At 43.7% G+C, this 25,722-nt stretch overlaps 1 protein-coding gene across 6 annotated transcripts in view; it reads left to right on the forward strand.

Moving 5' to 3' along the window:
• Cadm1 (cell adhesion molecule 1) overlaps positions 1 to 25,722 on the forward strand; it is a 332,446-nt gene that overhangs the window by 304,433 nt on the left and 2,291 nt on the right. For 3 of the 6 annotated variants that reach the window (XM_036194061.1, XM_036194064.1, XM_036194065.1), the window contains 2 exons: positions 17,465 to 17,596; positions 19,578 to 21,891. In XM_036194061.1, the coding sequence (XP_036049954.1) occupies positions 17,465 to 17,596; positions 19,578 to 19,696 (251 nt within the window). In that variant the 3' untranslated portion in view covers positions 19,697 to 21,891. Of the gene's footprint in view, positions 1 to 5,781; positions 5,836 to 17,464; positions 17,597 to 19,577; positions 21,892 to 25,722 lie in introns of those variants that run through there. The other 3 variants (XM_036194060.1, XM_036194062.1, XM_036194063.1) reach the window with 2 other exon arrangements.

Consider the following 25,722-nt stretch of genomic DNA (forward strand, 5'->3'; position numbering starts at 1 on the left):
GCCACTGCACCCCATTAAACTTAGTTGTTCAGTATATTCTGACTTTTACTGATTATCCTCAGAGCTTTAAGGTGATTTTAAAGTAGTTAAAGAGATTTTGTTTTATTCTTTTTAAAGTCCTCTAGGTTTTGGGCTTCCTATAATTAACTCCATGGTCAAGTACAACCTAGGTTCCTAAAGTTCCATGTTTTAGGTCCCTCAATAAAATCCAAGCACTTGACATTTGTGGAACTTGTCCTTAAACATCTGGACAGGGTATGCAAACTAGGAAACTTGTCCTCTAGCCTGAAAATGGAGAAGTCAACTAACTAGATGCTGATTCTGATTTGGGGCTACTCATTTTAGTAAGTCTGTCTCTTTCAAGAGATCGAAAGGGAAAGGGGTCTCTGATACTTAGATTGGGATCAGTTAGCACATTGGTGGAGGACACAGGGCTGACTCTACCACTAGAAGCAACCTCCGTCTTTTTATTTGGCAACTTCACTCCAGAGATGTAGGGTGAGACTAACAGGTGTAAGGAAGTAGCAAACAGCCTTCCTGATCGTGGACTCCTCAGCAGCAGAGGACCAGAGAAGTGGAGGCTAATCCCATCTGTTCCCTGCATAATGCCTTTATAAATTTAGTCTTCCACTTGTCCCTGACCCCCACAGTCACTTCTCAGAGGGTCCCCCACCATTTTGACCAGCTGACTCTGAAGCCCACAGCCAAAAGCACTAATGAAAACCAAAGTGATGTCTGAAAGTTTACTTGAAGAAAAGGGAAGCAATTTTCCAAGTCAGTTGTAAAGGCTAACAGGATGTGGTGGGAACTGTAGCCGGAGGAAGCAGGTTAACAAGGACATGCTACTGTACTGTAGAGCTGATTTTATCCTAGTACTAGAGAGCCAGATTCACCAGACAGCAACCAGATGACTGACATTCACTTGTCAGTGACCTTGAGGAGGTCCTTAGGATAACCTGGTCCCAGGGAAAAAAAACACTGAAATGACTTGATAACTTAGCAACTTAAATGACAAGACATACTAGGTCCGGCCGCTGTGGCCATCATATTGGTCTTAAAAGTGTTATACTGGACTTTTCATATTGCTGTTTTCTTTTATTTAAAAAAAAAAAAAAAGAGAGAGAGACCTTTCAAGATTTCCCTTTGAAGACTCATTAAAGTATTTTATTCAAGCTTGTGTTGCTAGAGTATGTATGAAGTTTATTCTAGTTGTTTATGTATGTTGACTGTTTGTTCTTACCAATAACTGATTGAAATAAGCATGTATTGGAAGGTTGGAAGTGCATGGGCATGATTCAAAGCCAAATGGATTTTCTCCAAAAGAAAACCAAGCAACAATTCACCACCATATGTTTTTAAGGATCTCACTGAGAGTAAAGATAAATATGAGCATAAGAATGAGATTTTTTTTTTTTTAGGCAAGGCTGACACAAGGGGTCTCTTTGAATAAGGATCTTGAGCATTTGTGGTTTTGGAGCTCATCCTTAAAGGCCTGCACAGGGGAAAATTGAAAAAAAAAAAAAAAAAAACACAAAACCAAGAAAAACCTGTGTTGTGTGTGCATGTTGAACGATACAAAAAGAAAGAAGGAAAGAAAAAAACCACTGCCAAATCCTGATAGCTCGTGGTCAGAAGCTGCTGGCAGACATGCATGGGTGGTTAGCGCACGGGTGGTGTGTCGTTATCCTGATTATTTGGTGTGTGGGTGCGTGTGATGGTTTTTGTCTGTTTCAGTGTGGGCACTTCTTTTTAAATGTCTTGTGCCTTGTTCTTGTCTGTCTTGTGTGTCCCTCTCCCTTTCCCTCCCCTCCCCTTGGCCCCCACGAGGGGTCGGGTGACAGCATGCCCATGGCTGGAATAGCGCTTGTGCATCTGCTGCACTGCGGTGGTCAGCTGGCTTCCAGGTTGGAGGGCTCTCTCTCTCTCTCTCTCTCTCTCTCTCTCTCTCTCTCTCTCTCCCTCTCTCCCTCTCTCCCTCTCTCCCTCTCTCCCTCTCTCCCTCTCTCCCTCTCCCTCCCTCTCTCCCTCTCCCTCCCTCTCTCCCCCTATCCCTTTCTCTCCACTCTTTCTAACACAGCCTGCCTTTTCTACCTGTTGAGGCAGTGGAGGCTGACTATCTCATGGATTTTCATATCCCACATGAGTTTTTAAATAGATTAATTCATTCTGGAACTGAGAACCCCTCTGAAACATTTCTTCTTTTCTATTTTGATTTCAAATATTTGGCCAGTGCTAGAGAACAAGCCACGCCCCAGACCACTGCCTGGCTTTAGGTAACTTCCCCGTGAGTCTCCCTCCACCCCCTGATCTATGACTAATGCAGACCCTGATAGATTTCTAAAAGCACTGTGTTATTATGTAGTGTTCAGTTGTGGGGAAATTCTTAAGCCCGTTTGAAAGAAGACTAGCCAGCAGTGCACATGATTACAACCGCTATGTCCACCGTCTGTGTATATACCTCTGTACATCTCTCTGTATGAGTACATAACAATGGCATTCAAAGGCTGTCATTCAGTCAAGGGACTCTGCAGACATTGTATGTTCTACCCAAGAACAAAGCTAAAGAGGTTTACGAATGGCTGCAGGACCTGAAGATTGCGTTGCAGCCTTGATATGCAGTTTGGAAACTATGTGCTGCTGTTTAACGGCGTGAACCAAATTTCTGCTAATGGGAAGAAGGGAAAAACTCTCCACAAAAGCTGACAAAGCAGGAAGAACAGGATGACTGAGCTTTTAGATTAACACTACCGGGGGCGTCTGAACTCTTATGGCTGGTGGTGGAAGTATCAGTTTCCATGACATGGCCAAGTGATCAGATGTGTGCTGCGTAGGTAAGAGAGAGACCATCGCCTACTTTGTTCTTCCTAATGAGAATGGTACTAAGGCCAGTGGGCCAAGGTTTTCTTTCCTGGGGGTTTCATTTAATTGTTCTTTTTCATAATTTTCTGTAATAATCTGTATATGATAACCTGATGAATCGAACCCAGGAGCCTCTTTAGGTATACTTGATTTTTGTATTTATTGAAGTGGCCAGGATTTCTGACTGATACTAATTCTTTGAATTTTTTCTTCTGGTTTAAAATTGCCACATTACAACCATTTGAGAAGCCAGCAGGTACTGTCAAGAAAGAGAAACAACAACTCCAGATGTGCACAGTGCTTAGCCTGAACCATAGCACCTATAACACCAGAGAAAGCCAAACATGAGTCTCTTCAGAAGAGATAGCCTTCGTGCATAAATTAAATTATCACGTCTGCACCTTAGGACTTCCTTAATTGCAAAAAAAAAAAAAAAAAAAAAAAAAAAAAAAAAAAAAAAAAAAAAAAAAAAAAAAAAAAAAAAAAAAATTCCATATGCAACAAAAGTAAACTTTCATTTGTTTAACAGAGTTTAAAGAAATGCATTGCATGCATTTTAATTAAAAGTGACTAGAAAGAGTTTGCATAGATGATAGGAAATTTTGAATAGAAGAACCAAGAAGTAATTTCCCACTTATTATTAAATCACAATGTTTCCTTTTGAGAAATATTCTCTGCTTCATAAAATGCATCATTGTCATTTTCTCTGAGAAAATACGAGGAGTCTAATTTTTAACATGAAAGAAAAATACCTAAGCCAAAGCAATTCTAGGAGGTAGATTTTGTGTTTCCCCACTTGTACACCCAGTACTATGGTAAACTCCTCTAATTATATTTATTCAGAAATTATCCAACTATGACAATGTGCTGTAGATTCATAAAAACAATTGCACTGCCAAAACAATTTAACACCACTGACCTAAATGGCTTCTCAGTTTTGAACATAATCTAAGCAGGGGATTCCAGATAATTTGGTATATTTTAAAATTTTATGTCATTAAAAATGACAGTTTAGGCTTTAATGAGGTGTATATCAACTGTCTGTTGCTTCTTAATGGAAAACTTTGCATATCAATGATACTTCATAAACATATTTCTTTATTTTTTTTTAAATTAGCTTTCTAGTGTTCTCCCCAAGGAAACAAGCCTTCATCAGTAAAGTTGCCTACTTGAAACATCCTTGTTTAATGTGGTTCAGTGGGCACCAAGCATGTATGTAGAACACTGATATTCATCAGGCCACGTAGAAGTGAGGGATTAGGCTTCTGAGAACCACAAATTCATAATTAACTACAGAGAACTACTCTATGTTGCCCATTTATAATAGTTATTCAAATAATTGTATTCGTTAGTCTTTATACAATGGATAAAGCCAATTAGAACTAGAAACACTTTCAGCCAATCAGATTTCAGGACAAAGGGCTAGCTAGCATTTCTCCTCAGCTGCCTCTATAATTTATTACATTATCACGTTCTCTTTAGTTGCCTGGTTCCATAGCTTCAGAACCCCTGTGAACTCTAAGGGCTTTCATTTTGATTTGGCTTCTGCTCAGAGCACTTGGCACCCAGGATTCAAGTGAGAAACTCTCCTCTCTTAGGACTGATAGAGAGACAGACTCCTCACATACTCAACCGGCTCACCATGTTCCTTTGGCTTCTTTGTAAATCACCTTAGAAAAAAATTGAAGCTTTAATGACCACTCATATAAGCTTGTTTTAGTTCATTTGAAATAAATATAAATGGCAACACATCTGCCATTATGTATTTCCAGAGCATTTATTTTGGTTGCCTTTAGGCTTTGGTCAGTAATTGACCAAGGATGACTCTCAAAACATTAATTCAGCAAATACTTACTGACAATATAGATTATGCTGAGCTCCAGGGAGAGGAAAGATACAGAAATAAACAAAACTTGTGTCTCTCTCCGAAGACTTTACAGCTGAATTAGATCCGCGACCATCTTCAAAACAACAGACACAGACTATAAGACAGCAATGGTGGGGATTCGAGTTCCTGGGGCAATAAGATGGGATTGAAGGAGAATAGCAAAGAATGAGCAAAGGCCACCTTGGCCGCCTTACCATTTCATGGTGTTTAATAAATTTCCTTAAAAGATCAGAAATCAGCATGAGCAAATGGAAGCGATCTCTTGAGGAACCTCTCTGTTTAGCTACGCCCTCTTTGCCTCACTTACTTCAGAGCAGAGCTGATGGAGAACTATCCCAGCTGGCCAACATTGGGGTGGACTTGGATACAGGCATTTCAAGCCCCACTCAATTATCTCCTGACCTAACTGCTTTTTCAGCTTTGAGGGTTTTATTTTTCCGAAATACCATTGATTTATGAAATTCTTATTTAAAAAAAAAAAATGAGTAGCGAATCTGATTTTTCTTATGAAGGCATAACCTGCAATCTGCAGTTAGCAGATGCTATACCATTTTGAAATATGTGATCCAAGATCATGCTAAATTGATAAATGAACTATGTTTGTCAGTATTGGCAAAGGATTTCAATTTTCAGTGAAAAGCAAGATAGAACTTACATATGTCAGTATGTGGCATCTAAATACATTCATATTTAAGAGATATATCAGAGTGTCCACAGCTAACAAACCAGCTTTACTTTTTCTTTCTGCATGCTTATTTGAGTGATTTTTTTAAAACATTCACCCTCATGTTTCATGTGCTTTCAACAGTGGAGGCTGAGGACTTGTTCTACCTTGACTGTGTGTCGATAACAGTTACATAATTAAAGAAATGAACATATGGATTAATATATTCAAGTTCTCAAAAAATGTGAGAGATAGCAAGAGATTTGGCTCATGTTTTCTTTTTTTAAACAAAATCCATCCTCAGTTCTTAAGTGTTTTGTTTATGTCCCTCGAGGAATGAAAAGAAAAACGATTTGTTTTTACTTGTAAGGCCTTACTCAGTTGCCCAATTCCGCAGAAGAACTGGACAGTGAGGACCTCTCAGGTAAGGGCTAGACATAGGTAAGGTGCTGCAGTGTACAACCTGTGGGCTTTGTCCACTGTGACTGAATGACCACTTGGTTTGCTGAGCAATCAGTGTGGATTCAGAGACCAAGAAAAGAACAAATTTGTGTAGATAATTTCTTCCAGGTTCTCTCACCCACCTTTCTTTCCTGTGGTAACAATGTATCTGTTGCAGACCATGGCCTGTACTTCTAATACAGGAGAGAACCAAATGCTGAGGCCACTCTGCTTGGTGACTTGAAGTAATGTTGCCATCCTAGATGTGTAATGGCTCAGGAGAAATTTGGTTGCGCTATAAAGCAGTTGATGTTGGATTATGTGACATGATCTGAAAGTCATATTGACTGTCTGCTTCTGTGGAATAGACTAGAAAGACAAATCGTACACTTTGAAGTAGGTGGTAGAGCAGGGCAAGGAGGAAGGGGACAATTGTCTTGTCACACACCAGGCTGTAAACTAATTATCCACCTCAGACCTTCTTCACAGCATACTGAGCTCTTCCAAAAAGTAGGTTTCACGCTTGACTCCAGGATGTAGGTGTTACTAATCCAGAATCAGAAGCATGTCCTAAAAAGGGCAGGAGGGAGGAGATTTAAAGTGGTCACAGCTAAACAATTACAAGAGCTCCCATGATGTCATGAGACCGGTGACAGCTACCTGCAGCTTCTGAAGTACGTTGGTTGATCACTTAGTGAATCAGTAAGCAAGCCCTTTGGCATTGCAGTGGAGAAACCAAGGCACCAGCATGTGGTTGCTGATTGGAGCCCACTGGAAAACAGGGTTCCATATTCCCCCTTCCTAAACAGCATTCACTACAGTTGTTTTGAATGACTGGTGCCTGGTGGGGGGGGGGGGCATCCTTAACTACCTCAGTGAAAACTCCCCCCACATGTCAGAACACACTGCATGTATTTCCAACTGTGTGCTTCTGTCTACCTCAGGGATACTTCACTTCCCTGCTCTGCCCCATGTGCCAGGGGAGCTGAGCCGTTGGAATTTCCCAGAGTAGCCACGTCCAGGAAGCTACTCACTGGGTCAGTCCCCTGCTTGTACCTGTCTTGCAAGCTAATACTTTCTGGATAAATGAATGAATTCTAAATACCCATGAATTTCAGCAAATAAATAGGTTAGAAAGGTAGCCACCTATTAGCCATACCATTCATTTGCCTCTTATTTGTGATAGATACCTTTGAAGAAGTTGCAAAAACATGAAAACAAAACATTAACTTTACTTTCTTTTAAAGTAGAAGTAGGTAAGTCCTGCCTGGCTCTAACATAATGCCAGATGTAAACAACTGCTTGCTGGTGAAGGTGCTCTCTGTCTGGCCCTCACCTGAGAGCAACCCCAGATACAGTGACCCTGCACAGTTGGATCTTTCAAGAATCCTGAGAAAGTTCTCCTAGGTTGACCCTGATCTCTCTAGGCATATTTTTCAGACAAGGATCACTCAGACAGGCAAAAGGAATTTTTATTCCCTTTAGGAAAACATGAGTCAGCCAGGTACCTCTTCTCCCAGAATCATCAATTAGGAACACTGCAGGTCTCAGCCCTGAAGCATGTTAGATGGGTCCCTACTGCAGTTCTATCAATCACCCAAGTCAGGAGCAATAAACCAACAACTGTTTGTGTTCATAATAATTCGGTTAAATTAATAATTACATCTCCCCCTATTCCCTCCAGGACTCAGGCTCTCTCCTATTGCTGGCAGTCATAAGTCATGTAGAAGCTGATGAACTAGCGGGCTGGGCTGGGTTGCCTTTGCATCTGGTTTGATGAAGTAATCAAAAACTGATTAGCACCTTTGTTCAAAGGGGATGCTGATTAATCAATTACTATTGATTGTGAGCTTGGCTTCTCTAGGCAGCAAAAAGACATCCAAAGGGAGAAAAAAAACAACCAATAAAAATTGAGCAGCTGTCATAGTGTTTAAATTTATTAAAACAAAATACATTATTTTTTATGAAGCTGTCTTGAAATGGGTCACTGAAGGGGAGCATATTGATTGAGAAAGGATGAACTTCTCAAATTTCTGTAGCCTGGAGACTGAATTCAATTATAATACAAGACAAACAGGTTAACACCCGCCTTAAACAGCCCATCAATAAATTAGAGTAGGTGTTGCCCATTTAATGCTAAACTGTGATAATGAATAATGCTACCTACTCCCTGCTGTATTGGGTAGAAAGTCCATCCTTTCCACATTAGGGATTAATGTTTCACACTTCCAGATTCCCCCGCCCTGCCCCCACCCCTCATCCTCCATTCACCGGTGCCTGCCTCAGTTAATGAGAGTTTCCTAAGCAGCATATGGTGTGCAGCCCTCAACCAGCAACTTGGGATGCCCAACTGATCCTCCTTTGTAATCTACATTTTAAAAAAAGACTCAGTGCCTAGTTCACTGACTCAATTATTGGCCAACTTGGGGGGCTTATCTGGCTCTTCCTTGAACCCTTTTATTTACTTTTTGGGTTTTAATTTTATTGATGATAGAGCCTCACTAGTTTTGAATTGTTTTATCAATTACATCTGCCGTTTCTCGGTGACAGCTGGTGGTTATTGCCACCCATGTGGAATAGAATAGCTTTAAGCATATTTATCTTTCTATTTTATTTTAAAACTTTAACAAAAATGTCTCCAACTGCCTCCCTCCCTTCAGCAGTGGAGAGGCCTGCGGGAACTCTTGAGTAGAGTGAGGTGGTGAATAGTGTGCCAGAGAATGGCCCACAGCACCCGCAGAGCAGCCCACCCGCCCCCTGCTTTAGAAGCAGAGGCACTGACAAGGCATTTCAGCACTGTTTTTAATTCTTGTTACCCTCCAAATGAGAAAGTGATCTGGAAAAATCCTTCATGCCCTTCACAAGCTACAAAAACATACTGGGAAGGCGCAGAATTCTGTTTGACTTCCATAACCTTTGCATAGATGTTAGGAGAGATCCTGGTGAACCAGCTCTTGGCTCCCTTGGTGGATTGCAGAGGCAAACTGGGCTTACATCCTAGGCTTCTGTATCCAGGAGTTCTCAGGCAAGAGGTAATATGTGGGACTTGCTCCTGCACACATCCGTCCACCACACGGGTGAACACATTCACACATACGTGCTCTAGCACAGGCACACTCACTCAGTAGCCACTGCCTTTGGAGGAACTCTTCAGTTAGCACCACATGAAGTGTGACCCTGATTTGGCAAACAGGCTCTTTAATTTCCTTGATAGATAATATGTTGAAAAAGAAAAGCTACAAAGAGAGAGGGAGTTAAGATATGGCCATGAATCTTAGGTTGTGTTATCATTTAGCTTGTATTAATATACTCTACAGCTTAGAAAGTTCTTTCATATACATTTGTTCTGTTTTGCAATCCTACAGATTGACTTTAGGGCCTCACATGTGCTAAGTAATTTAAAGTATTAGCACTAAGGATATATTGCCTAATTTTTATTCTACAGAAGTATTTGAGCTCCATGCACTTGGCTATGGGCTAGCCCCTAAGACACAGTGGTGAGTGAATAAGGCCCAATAGGACTTGAACCAGCCTTGGATTTCACAGGCTAACCCTGCCACCCCATAATAACTTTCCAGTAGGGAACACAGACTGGATAGATACCCAAACTGATCATGACTATGGGAAATTAATCCAAGTAGCTGCAGATGAAGGACTAAGACAGGAGGAAGTAGAGGCCAGTTTAGAAAAGTGCACCAGAGACCAGGGCTGGGAAGTCCTGCTGGATGAAAATAAGCCAACAGCTGTGGGGGTGCTCTTGAAGTTCCTGCAGGTCAGTAAAAGAAGGGCTATTAACTGACAAGTGAAGGAAGGAGGCACCCATAGGAGATCCAGACAGTTTATGTGGACAGAATTTAAACATGCTCCTTCTGCCTGCAGAAAGAAATGGAGCCCTTTGGTTGAGGGTTTCCAGCCTCTGAGAACTCCACGGCTTCCTTTACTTCAGAGTCTCTTGAGCTTACAATTGCTATTGGCGCTTTTCACTTTGGGGTGGCCGTCAGGGAAGGTGCAGGGGAAAGCTGAGCTCTGAGTGGCCTGTCAGACACAGCTGTGTGCTTACCTGACTGAGAGGTTATCCTAATCATTAAGTCAGTGCCTCCCCACTCAGAGGAGATCCACCCATGCTCTGCTCTGATGTTTTCAGTGCCACTGCTCCATGGAGACCCCAAAATGATGGAATTAGTTCCCCCAGAGGTGGCCCTAAATGCCACTGTAAAGTAATGCTTGAGAAGGGTTAAGACACAGATGTTTCCTTCTTTGAAAGTTGTCCTCTGTGGTATGTACCTGTGGCCTCAGAGCTCGGGGGCTGAAGCAGAAGGATCTTGAGTTTAGTGTGAATCAGTGCATTGAGAACTCTCATGGAGCCCATGGTCAGTGACATTCCCACAAACAGGGTTCTGGATGTCTCCCTAGTGCGGATCTTTCCCATAATCCAACATGCTACTGTTTTCACCATGGAGAGGAAGGTGGCCACCACCAAACAGACACTTATTTTCAGACTGGAAAGCTGTTAGCCACAGTGTGAAGTGTGGATTCCAGTTCCACAGGTTGGACACTGCTTTGGGGTAACTTCACCATATTCATGATTCCATCCTTCTCACACCTCCAAATGCCTGAGGCCCACTGAAGCATCTACCTATAGAGACAGATTCTAGTGGGGGTGCCTGTCTGGAAACACTACAGTCTGTCCTCTTTACCAGGTTCCTATAAGGAAAACTCCAGTATCGTCCTCGGTGCCTCCCCAGTGCTTGAAATAGAAAAGTCACCCACTGCCAGGGGCCCTGTTACAAGATGAGCAGGGCAGGGGTCTCTGAAGATGCTAAATGCCTGACATCCTGTTTCATGAGTCATCTCTGCTGATGGTTGAATTAACTAAACCATGTGACTGGAAAAGGGAAAGAAAACAACATTTTAAAAGACTTATCCTAATCTTCAGCTGCAGAATATTTAACATTACAATCATCAGATGGTGTTCCTGACTCATAATGTGCATCCAATGGCCCGGTGCTTCCCTCCTCACCATAGAGAACAGTGAAGCCAATGGAGACGGCTCCAGTCCATTCTGTATAAGTGAAATGAAAGCTTGATCACCATTGCCCCTAAAGAGCTGACAAATATTGACCTAGGGTCAGTGATAAGAGCCAAGCAGATCCTCCTGGGATCTTCATAAAACAGACTGAGGCTCAGCAGACACTGAGTCCTAATGACATGTCGAGCCCTAAGCCAGACAGGCACTTTTGTGTACAGCCGTGCTCTGGCCCCTGACAGCAACTCTGGCAGAATATCATTGGGGCCAATGCCTCTGAGTAGGTGACTGACCTGCCTCAAGTTACACAGGAAAGAACTGAAGTTCAGCTTCTGGCCCAGGTCTGATGGCAAGTCTGGTGCACTTTCCCACTGTCCATGCTGATGAGATCCTAACTGGTCCTCTGTGCCTTGGTCGTGACAGGCAGGGAGAGCCCTGATCACTGACAGTGATGGTGAACAGCCACTGTCTGTGCAGAGTTGTCGTTTAAATGAGCATATGCTGAGCTCCCGGGTGCACACTGAGGATGACTACTGCAGTTTGCCTTGCAGTGGCCTTGCACAGCCCCCAAATGTCAGAATAGCAGCATGATGTTGCTAGAATGGGATGCAGCTGATGGCTGACACTGGCCCCTGGCATGCTGTGTGGGAATCTTCATGACTTTCTTGCCTTATGTTGATTCCTTCCCTTCCTTTCTTTGAGAAGACAGAAAGGAAAGGTTATGCTGCATAAAGGCTAGTGTGCTCCAATATATATTAACATCTTAATGGGAAAGCCGTGCATGTACTGTATACATTTACTACTCTCTGACAAGAGGGAATTAAATGTCAGAAGGATTTGTAGCATCTATAATTGAATTGGTGCTGAGAAAAGCAAATCTTAAAAGAAGAATAACATATTAGGATTAGCAAACAACGTGGCGTTTTGTCAGCGCTTGCCACTCAGTGTTTCCCCTCCAGTAATAAAGCTGTGCTCTTAAAGCACATGCTTAGCTTGGTTGCCCTCGAAGAGAGCTACCATAGGTGATGAAAACAGGTAGCTACACCTTTCAGATGACACAGCTGGTGTGTGCGTGCGCGTGCGTGCGTGCGTGCGTGCGTGCGTGCGTGCGTGCGTGTGTGTGTGTGTGTGTATGTGTGTGCTCCTGTTTGGTGTTTTGTTTTGTTTTTCTTCAGGTCTGGAATGTGTACCGCCTCCCCCCTCTCTCCTCCTTAGCAAGAAGTAGCAAGTGACATCACAGTCATTAAGCCTTTTCTGAGATAGACTAATCCGGCCAGCTCTAGGAAGCTGGAGGCAGCATTTCCATCATAAACACCAGTTCTGAGAGTTTTTAATTAAACTGACTTGTCCAGCAAGACCTCAGCTGCACCAAGTGACAAAGCTATTGCAAAATGTCGGCCTCAGCTTCATTCATCCCTGGGCAGGAGAGGCCCCTATGGGAATGGGAGACCTAGATTCCCCCAATTTAAATGAGACCCAAGGCACTTTTTAGCCTCAGAATAGACTGGTGGGTGCTGGAGCAATATCTAGCCTGCACCAAGGAAGCCCGAGATATGAGGGTACCACAGTGTAGTTAAGGCCATCACCCCTGATGCTACATGTTTCACACTCCACCTTCTCCAAAGCACAGAGCTCTGCATCCTTTGGCAAGAAGACTGACTTGAGATCCTGCAGCCTCGGTTTCCAGATAGGCAGCCTGCAGTGGCAGTGAGGGTTCTGCTCCATGAGTCCCTCTGCCAAAGTCCTTCCTTGCCAGGAGCCTGTCAAGGACATCCTAGCCATTCCCTGGTTACCCATGGATCCTGCTTTGGCAACACAGCCAGCAAGACTTATGACAGATCCACGATCATGACATTCTCCTGGCAGTTCGTATGGCACTTCTCCTGCCAGGTGGTAAAGTAGCCATAGGAACCAGGGCCCCTTACAGATGCCTGCGCCAAACAGGCAGCGGAGCTAAGGGAATGCTTTGTGAAGGAAGTGCTCCACTTTCGTAGTGTTTAAGGAGTGAATGCAAGTGAAAAGGAGAGGGCCACAGAGGGGTGGAGAGGGACTAAAAGCCAGTCCAGCCTGCAGAATTAGCCCATTCACATTGCCCTTGAGGCGGAGGACGGCCAGATCAACTGCCCTGAGCAATTTGGGACATTCCAGGAACTTGGTGAAAGTAGTTTGTTGTTGTTGTTGTTAATTCTTTTTTATTGTTGTTGTTAATTCTTTTATTGTTGTCGTTATTCTGAGATTTCTGAGATGCTAAAATCACCGCCAGGGTAGTTGAAGCTATGACATGGGGTTTTCCGTTTTCGTTGTTGTTTCTTTTTTCTTTTCTTTTTTTTTCTTTTTTTTTTTTTTTTTTTTTTTTTTTTTTTTTTTTTTTGCCAACTTGACATTCTGCAAGGGACTTATAAATCTCACTTGGAGCCAAGTTGTTTCAGCTTTTTTTGTCAAAAGAAAGCTAACTCCCAACTCTAACCTGCTCGTGATGTATATTACTCATTTGGAGTTATAAAATATATTACTCATTTGGAGTTATAAAATGGTGCAGCATGGGGGGGGGGGGGGGAGGCAGACCAGGGTTTATGCCACGATAGTGTTGTTACACTCAGTATTCAGTGTTGTCTAAGTTAGACTTAGCCAGCTCACTCATTCGCCTGAGTATGTGTATGAAGTTATTTGGATGAGGTTAACTACAGACAGACCATGGTTATCGAAAACTGGAATGACTTTTACATGCATGTACCAAACATGTGCTTGACATTCCTCCCCAGTATAGCAAGGGCACAGCTTTATCCCAAAGTAGACACTAACACCTGTGACTGTACAAGAGGCTTTCCTTTACCTGAAGACTGGACTCCTTTTGAAGACCTCTGCACCCTCACCTCTTTTTGCTTGAGAAGCTGCAGCGGCTGGAGAATTGCCTCCAGTGTCTGTCTACAAAAGGGAGGAAGAAATCCGGAGAGGTGTTCCCAGGAAAACCAGCAACAAATGGGGCGGGACCCATGTGAATGCATCTCCTCCCTCAAAGGAGCAAGACCTTCAGATGATGGTGACAGCCATGACCTCTCCACTTAGTAATTCCTCAACAACTAGTCTGAATTCTCACCTCTTGTGCAAGATAGGAGAGATGGAGGCTGGCGGACATTGCCGTAGATCCACCTGTGGGTCATCTGTATTGCACACAGACTCCCATTTTGATCCGACTCTGACAGCCAAATGCATCCGGGTGGCAATGCATGTTACTTCTTGTGACCATTGAGGCATCAGCTGCAGGTGCAGGTAGTCCTTACCAGATGGCAGACAGCCAGCATCACCCCTGGCACTTTGAGACAATCCACAGCACAATTGGAACTGCCTCCCAGCCCATGAGGAAACAGAAGAGATGAATGAGAAAGAATTGCTCTCCACAGGGGAGGCTGGGCCATGACAGGCACTTAGGAACAGTCACAGCTCTGTTAGTGCCTCCCATGGTCAACCAGGGATGGGAGCAGGGTGGAGGAGAGGTGGGGAGAGGCGGCCATGAGCTCATAACCAGCAGTGTTCCCTGTAAATTAAACATCAGTTACCTTCTGTGTCCATCTGCCATCATTGAAGGCGGGAAAAGTGTCTTGGTGATTAACTAGCAGTAGTAAACTTTCGGATCCCAGTGAGTACCAGAAGGTAGCTAGAGAGATTGTGCTTATCAATAGCTGCAAAGGGTGTGTGTCCTTGAGGGTGCGAAAGAACTAAAACGTAGGTGTGTAGTGTAGGCTAAGTCCAGGGGGAAATAGCTAGACTAAGCACATTTGGAGAGCAGAGGTCAACTGAATAGTTGGGCTTAAGTAAGGAATCCCATGACGACGGGCTTTCCTGTTTGTTTTTTAACCTTGTTTTGAGAGGGTTTTGCTTCTTCCTGTCTTAATTTTCTTTTTTTTTTTTTTTCTCCTCCTCCCCACACCTAAGCACAAACATACCAGCACGTCTCTTGGTCTGTTTTGTGCCTGAAATTGGAGTAATTAGTCTTAATAGTGGACAAGAGTTGCCTGCCTCCAGATGGGTAGGGACTGTGTCTTTCAACAGCTTCTAGAAACTTACATCTGCTTTCAGCAGTACCAAAGTGGCACCTCCCCCCTCCCTTGCCTCATGTAACTCTTTCACCGCATCTGTATCACTTGGTCCCCAATCTAAGACACATGGAGTTTATTGCAATAAAGTCAAACATTCAGTTTGAAGCCCATGGCAACTAAAGATTAGTTGATATCATTCAAACACAACTAACAAGTTTTACTATTACTTGGTCCCTGTGAGAACATTTGAGTATTTGCAGTGAGGTGTGTCTCCACAATGTAAAGTGTGGTCCTCCAGCAAGCACCAGAATCCAGCACCACCCTGTGATGGTACGCTTCATTATCAGCTTGACTGCTTTTAGGATCACCATGGAAACACACTCGTGGGTGTGTCTGATGATATCTCCAGAAAGGTTTAACTGAAGAGAGAAGCCCAATCCTAAATGTGGATGGCACCATTCCATGATTTTAGACCAATTTTTTAAAAAAAGCAAAACTGCTTCTGACTGGGATGCCGTGTGACCAGCTGCCCCACTCGGTCCTGTCACCATTCCTTCCCTGCCACGATGGACTATATCCTCAAAATCGGAACCAAACCAAGCAGTTATTTGTGGCAGGTGTTTTGTCTCTGAAGAACAATTAATGCACATCCCACAAACAGTACTTCCCATCAACAAGCTGTTTCCTAAAAGACGACAAAGTTTCGGTGCCCCCAGTCGGCCCGTGGAAAGGACTTCCAGGACAACGGGAGCTGAATTGTCCGGGAGCCGAATTGTCTGCAGTCAGCAGCACTTGGGCTGAGGCAGGGGATTCCTCTCCACTACATTTCAAGTGGAGCTTATTAAACACATTGCTGGAGGGGCTTACTCATCACCAAGTAGACTAATTGGCTGCAGCACTCTGCCTCCAACCCATCTCCATCCTCCAATTAAACTCCCATCATCCTGTTGTCCAGGCGACCTGCCGCTGCCTCTGACTTGGCATTTCTGTTGGGGTTTGGGGTTTGAGTTATTCTGTAGTCCTTCCCAAGCTAACTCCATGGAACACTTTAAATACTCTACGTTCTAATTGAAGCCCTTTTAATTAAAGCTCTTTCCATGGAAGCCTTAGTCACGAGTTATTTCCCCACATCCTTCAGTGCCTAGTCTCTAAGCAGAATTGGAAATATCGATAGAAAGTGTAAGCCCTGCCCTCCCGCTGAAAGCGTTGTATCAGGTTTCAGCTCAAAAGAGTACCATTACCTTTAGCTGTCACGGATCTGTACACTTGATCGATAAACTTCAAATATTATTAGAGGTGGAGGCTTCAGAGATTTGCTCTGTTCTTTGGAGAGAGACAGAGATAAATCTTTCTTAGAAATTGACTTGAATTTGCACTCGGTCTTCCCGGTGAAATGCATTTCTCTTAGGCATCCAGCAACTACAAGGGGGGCAGATTTATAGGCCATGTGCTTCATGTACTGAAAGATTTAAATGGTAAATCCTTCACATATGACTTCACAAATCATGTAAAGTTAAAAGATTTTTACCGTTTCTGTTGCTGCTGTGCTTAAATTGTAAGGTACAGCCAGTAAATCATTTTAATGGAGGTGTCGTACTTGACTCAATAAAAAGAAAAAAAAAAAAAGACAATGGTTTAGCTTCCACTCCAAAATGTTAATGTATTAATCAACGGGAGAATAATTGTTTTTTACTATGTTATAAATCTCGGGTGCCATTAGGATTTCAGCAAGGGGTGATGGAGCCACATTCCTAAATTAAAATTGTTTACCCTGCCATACATCCATTCGTATCGCCATAGCTCATTCCGGGTTCATTCTGAAGTTGTTCCCCAGCCAAAAGCTCAAAAAGGGACATCCTGAGGGAGCGAGGCTTATAAGAGAAAACTAATTGCATTTCAAGGTGTTAAATAAATAACGTCAAAACCGTCTGTGGCGATGGACAAGTATTCTTTCCTGTCTTAACGTTTTCTCTCTCCCTCTCTCTCTCTCTCTCCCTCTTCTCCTCTCTCTTTGAATCAGGCTTTTGGTTTTAAATTGAGACTTGCCCCTCCTCACATCTTGTAAATGTGGCAAGCATGTCATATGTCTTTAGTCTCATAAGCCTGGTTTTACCTCTACACAGCCTTGCTTCCCTATGTGTGTTTCCCTATGAGTGAGCTATGGGGCCTGCCCCCCCCCACACCCCATTCTTCTGATAGCCTGTATAGTGAGTGCTAAGAATAGGTGAGAGCAGGCAGGATCCACCCACCCACACCGCGCGCGCGCACACACACACACACACACACACACACACACACACACACACACACACACACACAGTAGCACTCCTCTGCTGCCTCTAATGAAATTGCCTTGTGGGGAGAACAGATCAATTCAGCACTGGACAGGTCAGTCTGTTCCCTCTATGTAACTTGATTCATCTGGTTTGTTCTCGCTGACTCCTCCATTAAAAAAGAAGGTGACCTTCTGACCCTGGAGGCAGTGTCCCTGGGGCTCCTGGTGTCTTGTAATGAGTTCTACACCCCAGTTCCTCTTCTGGTTTCCACAGATTCTCGAGCAGGGGAAGAGGGCGCCATTGGGGCAGTGGACCACGCAGTGATTGGCGGCGTCGTGGCAGTGGTGGTGTTTGCCATGCTTTGCTTGCTCATCATTCTGGGCCGCTACTTTGCCAGACATAAAGGTAAGCAAGGTGCTTTGGCAGGCTGGAGCAACATGTCGCCACAGCCCTGGAATTGGGGGACCTCACTGTTGTCATTAGTAGGCAGCTTGCTGTAAAGGATGACCCAGCATATATGTTTCCTGAAATGGGAAGAAGCGTGGTTGGGTGGGTGAGAAACCTTAGCAAAAGTTGCTGAAGACTGCATGAAGAGATTTGGATTCCCAATAAATATAAAGCTGTACAGGTCTGCTGTTCCCCAGCCTACATTTGGGGATAGAGTCAAAATAATAAGGTAGGGGCTGGTGTGATGAGTGGCCTGCACCCTGGATGATTGTGTGCATGGCAAACATCCACAACCTGCTCATTTCCCTGGAGACAGGAGGACCAGTGCGCTGACTCTGAACTCCGAGTAAGCTGGTCCCCATGCCAGAATATTTCCTCTTAATGTGATGTGCCCAGGTTTAAAAAAAAGAAAAAGAAAAGGAAAAAGAAAAAAAATCCTTTGCGTTAAAAGCCACATAAATATGTATTTTTTAAATTATCAGGGCAATTGATTTAAATTGCCATTAATCATCACACTTACCAACTGTGCAGACTGGATGGGCAATCATCTTTGCCAATGCTCTTCCTCTCTGCCTCATGCTGCTCTGAGCCTCTTCTCCCCTCCTGGTAATTTAGTCTTCCTTTTCTTTGTCGGCCCTTGTCTTTCTCAGTTGTTTTTCTCAAGCACTGTTCAATGAGCTTTGGGGGTTTTGTGGGTGCTTGCATACTGCTTGATTGTGACTTGGGTTTGGGGAAGGTCCCAGGAGCCCAGCAGTGGAGGTCCAGGGTGCTTAACAACAGACTTTAGGATCCAGAAGTGTCTGTCTGGAGCACAGAACACCTGAGGACTCTTGGAGCTGTGTGGCCCAGAACCTCCAACTTAAGAGTGCTTAACTTGGTAGAGTTGGGAAGGTAAAGCCAGGGAACCAACCAGAGTGTGCACAGCATCTGTGGAGGATCAGAGGACAGGGTTAGCATGTCTCCGCAAGAGAGAGGACTCGGAAGGAAGCGTTTGACCACCTGCTTGCTCAGCTTATCACTTTAAAATCTGAAAATTCAGCAAAATGTCTCAGGCTTTTTGGAGTATCAGAATCTTTAGAGTAGAAGGTAATGGGAAGAAGGCTATCAGATTGTACCAGGCAGCTGGAGTTCTACCTGCCTGCTATTTTGAGGTGAAGTCTTGTCTTCCTCCATGTAAACCCTTGGGATTTGGTGATAGAAATGTCACCAACTTGGTTAATGTTCTGTCTATTGTCATTATAAAGTGGCTGTGCCAATTAGCAAATCCATGAATCCGGGTCCAGGCTCCAATCACATGGTGAGAAAGAATCCCTTGGTCATGAAGACAGAGCCGAAGCCTCAGTTGTAGTTTTTACAATGTCAAATTATGTCTCTATCTGGTGCCCTACTCTGAAATGGAAGGTGTAGAGAAACCACCCTTATATAAGTCCAAGACAGTTTCACCTGTGGGTAGCCAATAGCAATCCATGAAGCCAGGAAGACTATGATTGGAGTAACTGATTCAAGATGGCAGTAGAAGCATCACTGGGGCCCTAATTCATTTATTGGCTAATTGCTCTTCCTTGCTTTGGTCTTTACCCATGTGCGAACATCTCTGGTCATCGGTCTTTGGTGTTCACTGTCTGTGCGTTAGTCAGCAGCTCTCCAGCTCTCTGCATTTGAGCCCCGCCTCTGTCTTCTTCTCTGGTCATAATCACTGCTCTCTAATGCCTCCTTTGCTGAATTGCATCGCAGCGGCTCAGTTGGAGTGGTACCTTTGGAGCCCCGGATCCCCATCTGTCTCACCCACCTCGCTCTCTTCTTCCAATTGCTTTTTTTTCCCCTCTGCTGCCTGCACACCACTTCGGCTGATGATGGCCATAAAGCAACTTGCCATCTCTGTACCTCTTCACCCAGAGGCCATCAGAGAGTCACAGTGCTTTACCCCTTCATCTTTCAGGTACATACTTCACTCATGAAGCCAAAGGAGCCGATGACGCAGCAGACGCAGACACAGCTATAATCAATGCAGAAGGAGGACAGAACAACTCGGAAGAAAAGAAAGAGTACTTCATCTAGAGCAGCCTTTTTGTCCCAATGAGGTGTCCAACTGGCCCGTTTAGACGATAAAGAGACAGTGATACTGGAACTTGCAAGAAGCTCGTGTGTTTTTTATGAGTGGGTGGAAAGATGCGAGACTGGGAAGGCTTGGGATTTGCTATGTAAAAACAAAGAGAAAAAAATGGTCTTTGAAAAGTACGCTCTGCTGTTTGACACCTCTTTTTATCTGGTTTTAATTTGGTTTGGGTTTTGGTTTTTTAATTTTTATTTCTTCCTACCAAGTCAAACTTGGGTTTTGGTAGATTGCAGAGAATTCTGTGCCTTGTTTTTCATTTGTTTGTCATGTTTCTCTCCCCCTTTCCCTTTTTATGCTTTTTTTTTTTCCAAAATCAATTTTTTTTTCTTCCCAAAACCTCCCCTTTTTTGGAATTGACCTGCTGGGATTCCTAAGACTTCCCCATTGTTGTCGATTTCTGCTTTCGTTGTTTGTTTTTGTGTTGACTGTGACTGCTTTCTGTTCCAAATTCAGTTGCATAAAAGGAAAACCAGCACAGTTTAGATTTCATAGTTCAGAATTTAGTGTCTCCATGATGCATTCTTCTCTGTTGTCGTAAAGATTTGGGTGAGAAAAAAAAAGAAAAAAAAAGAAAAAAAAAAAAAACAGTGAAAACTCTTTGCTGCTGCCCATGTTTCAATACTTAGAGCAGTGAAGACTAGAAAAGTAGACTGTGACTCCGAAACTGTTGTTTGCTGTGGATCTTCATTACTGTACAGGGTTATCTGCAAGTGAGGTGTGTCGCAATGAGATTGAATCTGTCTTTAATTCTGTATCTGTAGGCGGCTCAGTATAGATTACCCCACGCTGTGCAGAAAGATTTGGGGTGGAAAGTCTCCTTCTTCCTCAATGCCCTAAACAGACCAACAGGTGAGGTCTGTCCATTTGATGTCAGTGGACAAATTTGAGTTGCCCCAGGAGGGGAAGCAGGAAGGGGATAAAGCAGTCCTGCTCTGGTTGTTTCTGCTCCAAACAACTCCATCCACCTTTCCCAATTGGCCTTACTGCTCATTGATGTGCAGGAGAGAGCAAGTCCGAGTGTTGTGTGAGTGACGGAAGGGGGCAGGTTTTTGTTTGGGGTTTTTGTTGGTTTTTGTTTTTGTTTTCCTTTGTGCTTACTTAAGAGGGCAGTAGATGTGGCCTGCATGTACTGTATATTACAGACACTGTCCTGCTGGGGCTTCCAACTCCAATCCCTGAGCAGCTCGAATTCCTTCAGATTTGGCTAGACAAAGGCAGGAGGTACAAAAGAAGGGCCGGTATTGTTCTTGAAAGGTCAGAGCCAAGGTGGAGAAGCAGCCTGTAGAGACTTTCAGTTACTTAATCAAAACTCAAATGTGAGTGTTTTTATCTTTCTACCTTTCCTACACTAGCCTTGGCCTCTTTCCTCAGCCTTAAGAACCATCTGCCAAAAATTCCTCATCTCGCATGATGGCAGCCATAGCGCATAGCTACTAAACTAAGTTACCTTGAACATATCTTAGACTGGAGCCTGGGGAGAGAGTCCAGTTACCATTTCCATTCTTTAGAGCTAAGTAGGGCTTTGCCGCTGATGTGTTGAGGAAATCCAGAAGTAGTTCTGAAGGACGAAAACCTAAACTCTTACCCTATGTGTTGGTAGGCTCCAGACTCCAAATAACAATCCCTTATGGAAAGGTGGCATCAGAAAAGATAGATCTATCTATATATATAAATATATAAATATATATTATATAACATTTTCAGTCAGTACTTTTGGATTTTGCAAGGTGCATTTTTACTATTGTTACATTATGTGGAAAACTTACGCTGATTTATTTAAGGGGAAAAAGTGTCGACTCTGTTATTTGAAAGCGTATTTCTTTTTCTTGTCTTTATTTTCACTTCTGATAGAACTATTGCAATATGGGGGCCTTTTGGGAACGGACTGGTATGTAAAGGAAAACTCATTATTGAGCAGTGTTTTGTTGACTCCCTCTCCTGTCCCTAGGCACTTAACCAAGACAAAAAGCCACAAGGAACATCCCTTTTTCAAGAATTTTATAATGTGCATCTATTCCGAGCCCTTAGCACCCATCCTGAACATAGTGTGACCATATCAAAGGGTGAGAACCAGTTAGCATGTCGTTGAAAGGGTTTTTCAGCTGTTCTTTTTAGAAAAAAAAAAAATACAAAAAAATACAAAAAAACAAAAAACTAACAAACAAACAAAAAAACTACCATTGTTCACAGAATTGGCATCTCATTTTCGGGACCGCCCATCTTTCTGTTTTGACAAGTGTACAGTAGTGCAGTGTTCTGATGTGACTTGATGACTTACAGTGTTGACATGTCTCAGGTTCCTGTGTTTCGATTGGTGTTTTTCCGTCTCAGGTAGATTGCAAAGTGTAGGCCCCACACATTGGAAAAAATAATAAATAATAATTATAATTATAATAAAACAAAGCAAAAACAGGAAATTACGGATTTTAGTTGTATATTGGTTTACGTATTTTTCTTAAGTATACAGTGCACTGTTTGAAATGTATTGTTGAGTATTACTTTGTACAGGTTGATCACTTTTTTTAGAGTGAAGAAAGAACAAACTTGGTTTTTTTTGTGTTTTTTTAAAGGAATATAAAATAATGAAGGATGTATAATTGATGCCAAATAAGCTTGTTCTTTAGTCACAAGGACGTCTTGTTTTTCCCTCTAGGCCAGTTCTGTTTCTAAGGTGTACAAGGACCATGTTACAGTGTAAGAAACTCCACATCCGTGTGTTCCCATTCGCATTTTGTATCGGTTCATGTATACCATTTTTACAAAAAGAAAAAAAGAAAAAAAAAGAAGTACTATAAAATATCTGTCTTCTTAATAAAAAAAATTAATGTTACAAGTGATCCTTTAAATCTCTTTCTGGATTCTTACAACACCCGGCCTCTGGTCCCAGCTTCCTCTCCTAGGACCTTGTGTGGGGGCCCAGAACACTGGCAGTAGGTTGCTGGGAAGCAGCTGCCAGCTGGGCTTGTCTCTCTTGTCTATTCATCCTTGTCCTGTCCTCTTCTCCCCTCACAGTAGACAGGGGAGTCCGGTGCTTGGCCGAAAGGAGTCACCTTCAGTGGGCGCAGTGATTTGTGCAGGTGTACATGCGGCTGCCATGATGGCACCTCCCGTGGACGTGTCCACCACTCCCCTCCCCCTCTCACCCACCGAATTTCCTGTGTTGCCTGCTCCACCGTCTCTTCCTTTGGGATTCCATGTCTTAACAATTCATACTGCCTTCTTCCTTCTAAATTTCTCTCTCTCTCTCCTTTCACAAAAATGAAGAGGTGAGCTGCTGAGGGCTAACAGTTTGGCTGCCTGTGGGTTATTCTCACTTACCATTTAGGTTTTGGAGACTTCCGGGCCCAGGTGGACTGTGAGATTCCGCAGCATGGTATCAACGTCCTTGCCTTGCAGGCGAAGTTAGCAAGGACCAAACTTGAGCAGAAATCCATGAGCAGAAGTCTGACCGCCCCAAAGTGCCCTTTCTCACTTCACCCACCTCTCCTTGGGTTCCCCCTCTGTCTCAGTGAGGTAACCAGGAAGATTTGGCAGGGAGAGACAAGGTAAGCTCCAGAAAAGACTTCGGTTTCTTCCATCATGGTCTGTCTGTCGCTGAGCAAAACAGCACCAACAGAAGCAATCTTGCCGTCATTGAGTGTCTGGCACATGGACATTGTGGGGGACACAGACAAGTGTACATGATCACTAGAGGCTAAGGTGCTGGTTACACCAGTGAAGTGACCTCATTTGTGAGTGCCATGCGCCATGTAAAGCTGGGTGCAGGTGGGGAATGAGCAGAAGCCAGCTCAATGGGAAGAGCTGGGAGCTTGGCGGGTTTCCAAGGTCAGGAGAGGAGAAAAGTGAGTCAGCCACATGGGGCAGTGAACCTAGCCAGCAAGTAGATGTGAGGAGTAAGGTGCTCTGTGGATGGGATCCATCTTGTGGCGGTCTTCAGAGTCTAGGAAAAAGCTTTGGGCGTTTACTGGCCTCTCTCAACTTCTGCCAAAAGGCAAAAAACAACGGGGAAGATGGTCTACCATATCTAAATTGCCTACAAGGGCATTTTAGGACAGCACTCAAGATCAAGGGCTAGAGTGGACCAGCCTTGAGTTTCAATAATTGCCCCATCTTTCCTAGCTGGGAAGCCTCAGGAATGTTGCCCAGTGCACCTGCTCTTTGTCTTCTGCTGGGTAAGGTAGAATTCGTTATAACCTCTAGACCATTAGGAAAGAAAGAGAAAGAAGGTACACACCATGGGCTAGGGTATAGCTCAATGGTAAGGCCTGTGCTTAGCATGCAGTGGACCTAGAGTTCGATCTTCAACTCCACCAAAAAGATAAGAAACTGGTGCTTAGGCAGTAAGGTTGCAGACAGGAAGTAAGCACACATTACATGTTCATTAGACTGTAATGTTGATTTAGAGGACAAGGTGGCCTGTGACTTTAAGAACTGGCTACTCCTCCAAGAGAACTGTCTGTGTGGACTCATGCCTTTGTGAATTTTTCCATTGAATATTGAAGGATTTCCTCATCATGAGTCCTCAGGGTACTTATTGTAGCTGTTCTGAGCCACATGCCATGCTGTATGTGCAATGTCCTCACCCATCTCCTCGCCTATAGCAGGAGGCTGCAGATTCATCCTTAACACACAGAGCAGAGAGCCTGGTGGTCTGGTGAACTGAGATGGCCACAAGGTGGCAGCTTGGCCATGAAAGCACAGTAGGGCTTGCAAATGAGAAGATGCAGAAGTAGCAAGTTAGTAGGTGCTTGTTAAGTTTCCTGTGTGCCTCTTAGGGTAGCACCAAAACTGTCCTCGCTTCCCCCAGAGGGTTCTCAAAAATGTTTGGCCTGGTTGCGGTCTCCAAATACACCAACTGGAACCCCCAGGTGGTACCCACGTGTTAACTGGTGCAGTCTTTCACTGTCTCCTATCTGCTTGAAATGTGACTCTCAAAGTGTGGATTTGCGCTGTGGAGAGTTGTTCCTTTGAGTCTGTCAGAGCCTTAAAGCAATCATGTGATCCCCATATGACAAGTAGAAAGACCCTCCTTCCACGAGGCATTTCTGTTGCATTACAAATGGGGCCTCAGATTCCTAATACATCTTTTCGCCAAGATGCCACAAATACTTAATCATGAAGAACTGGCAGCCGGATTCCTTCAGTGAATTCCATATTTGCACAGAAAACAAAACAAAACAAAACAAACAAACAAACAAACAAAAAAAAAAACTAAGATGCAGCTGAAATGGCCTGACCCCAACTCTACAGGCGATGGGAGAAGAGGCTCTCTGCTATCGCCCAGACAGGCTCACAGCCCCTCTGTCATGGTCATAGCAGGGACATAGTAAACTCTCGGCGAGCATTAAAAGACCAGCAGTCAAGGGCTGGTTGCCTGATTTTTGACTTTGCAAGTCCATCCCCACCTAGGTGGTTCCTGTAAGGCCTCGAAGTTACGTGCCTGTCCACCCCACATTTAGTGCCCTGGGGTCCATCTGTCCATGAGGCCCGCCAGTCCTGGTGTTTGTTCCTCCTTTGGGGGATGGTGGCCTTTTGGGTAACGGCTGAGCAAAGCTGTAAGGTAACAATGTCATATATCATAAGGGTCCTTCAGAATGAGGTACCACAGGTTAGAAAAGTCCAAAATAAGCTCCTTCCTTTATTTGTGCTCATATAAAAATGCTAAAGTGTGCCTCTGACAGGGACTATGGGCCCCACACCACTTTACCTGGTAGGAAGAGGGGAGTGGCCAGCAAGATAATGAGAGCACCCCAAAGCCTAGACCTTAACATAACAAGAATCTAAGGCTTTCAATGTCTTAACTATCCTCAGCAGCCGGCCTCTTTTGTACAATATGAAACTACATGCTTTGGTGGTGGTTTTTGTTTTTGTTGTTGTTTAGTGTTTGGGGGTTTTTGTTTGTTTTTTGATTTGGTTTGGCTTTTGGTTTTTTTTGGGTTTTTTTTTTTTTGTTTTGTTTTTTTCAAGA

The sequence above is a fragment of the Onychomys torridus genome, chromosome 7, assembly GCF_903995425.1.
Source record: "Onychomys torridus chromosome 7, mOncTor1.1, whole genome shotgun sequence".
NCBI classification, from domain to species: domain Eukaryota; kingdom Metazoa; phylum Chordata; class Mammalia; order Rodentia; family Cricetidae; genus Onychomys; species Onychomys torridus.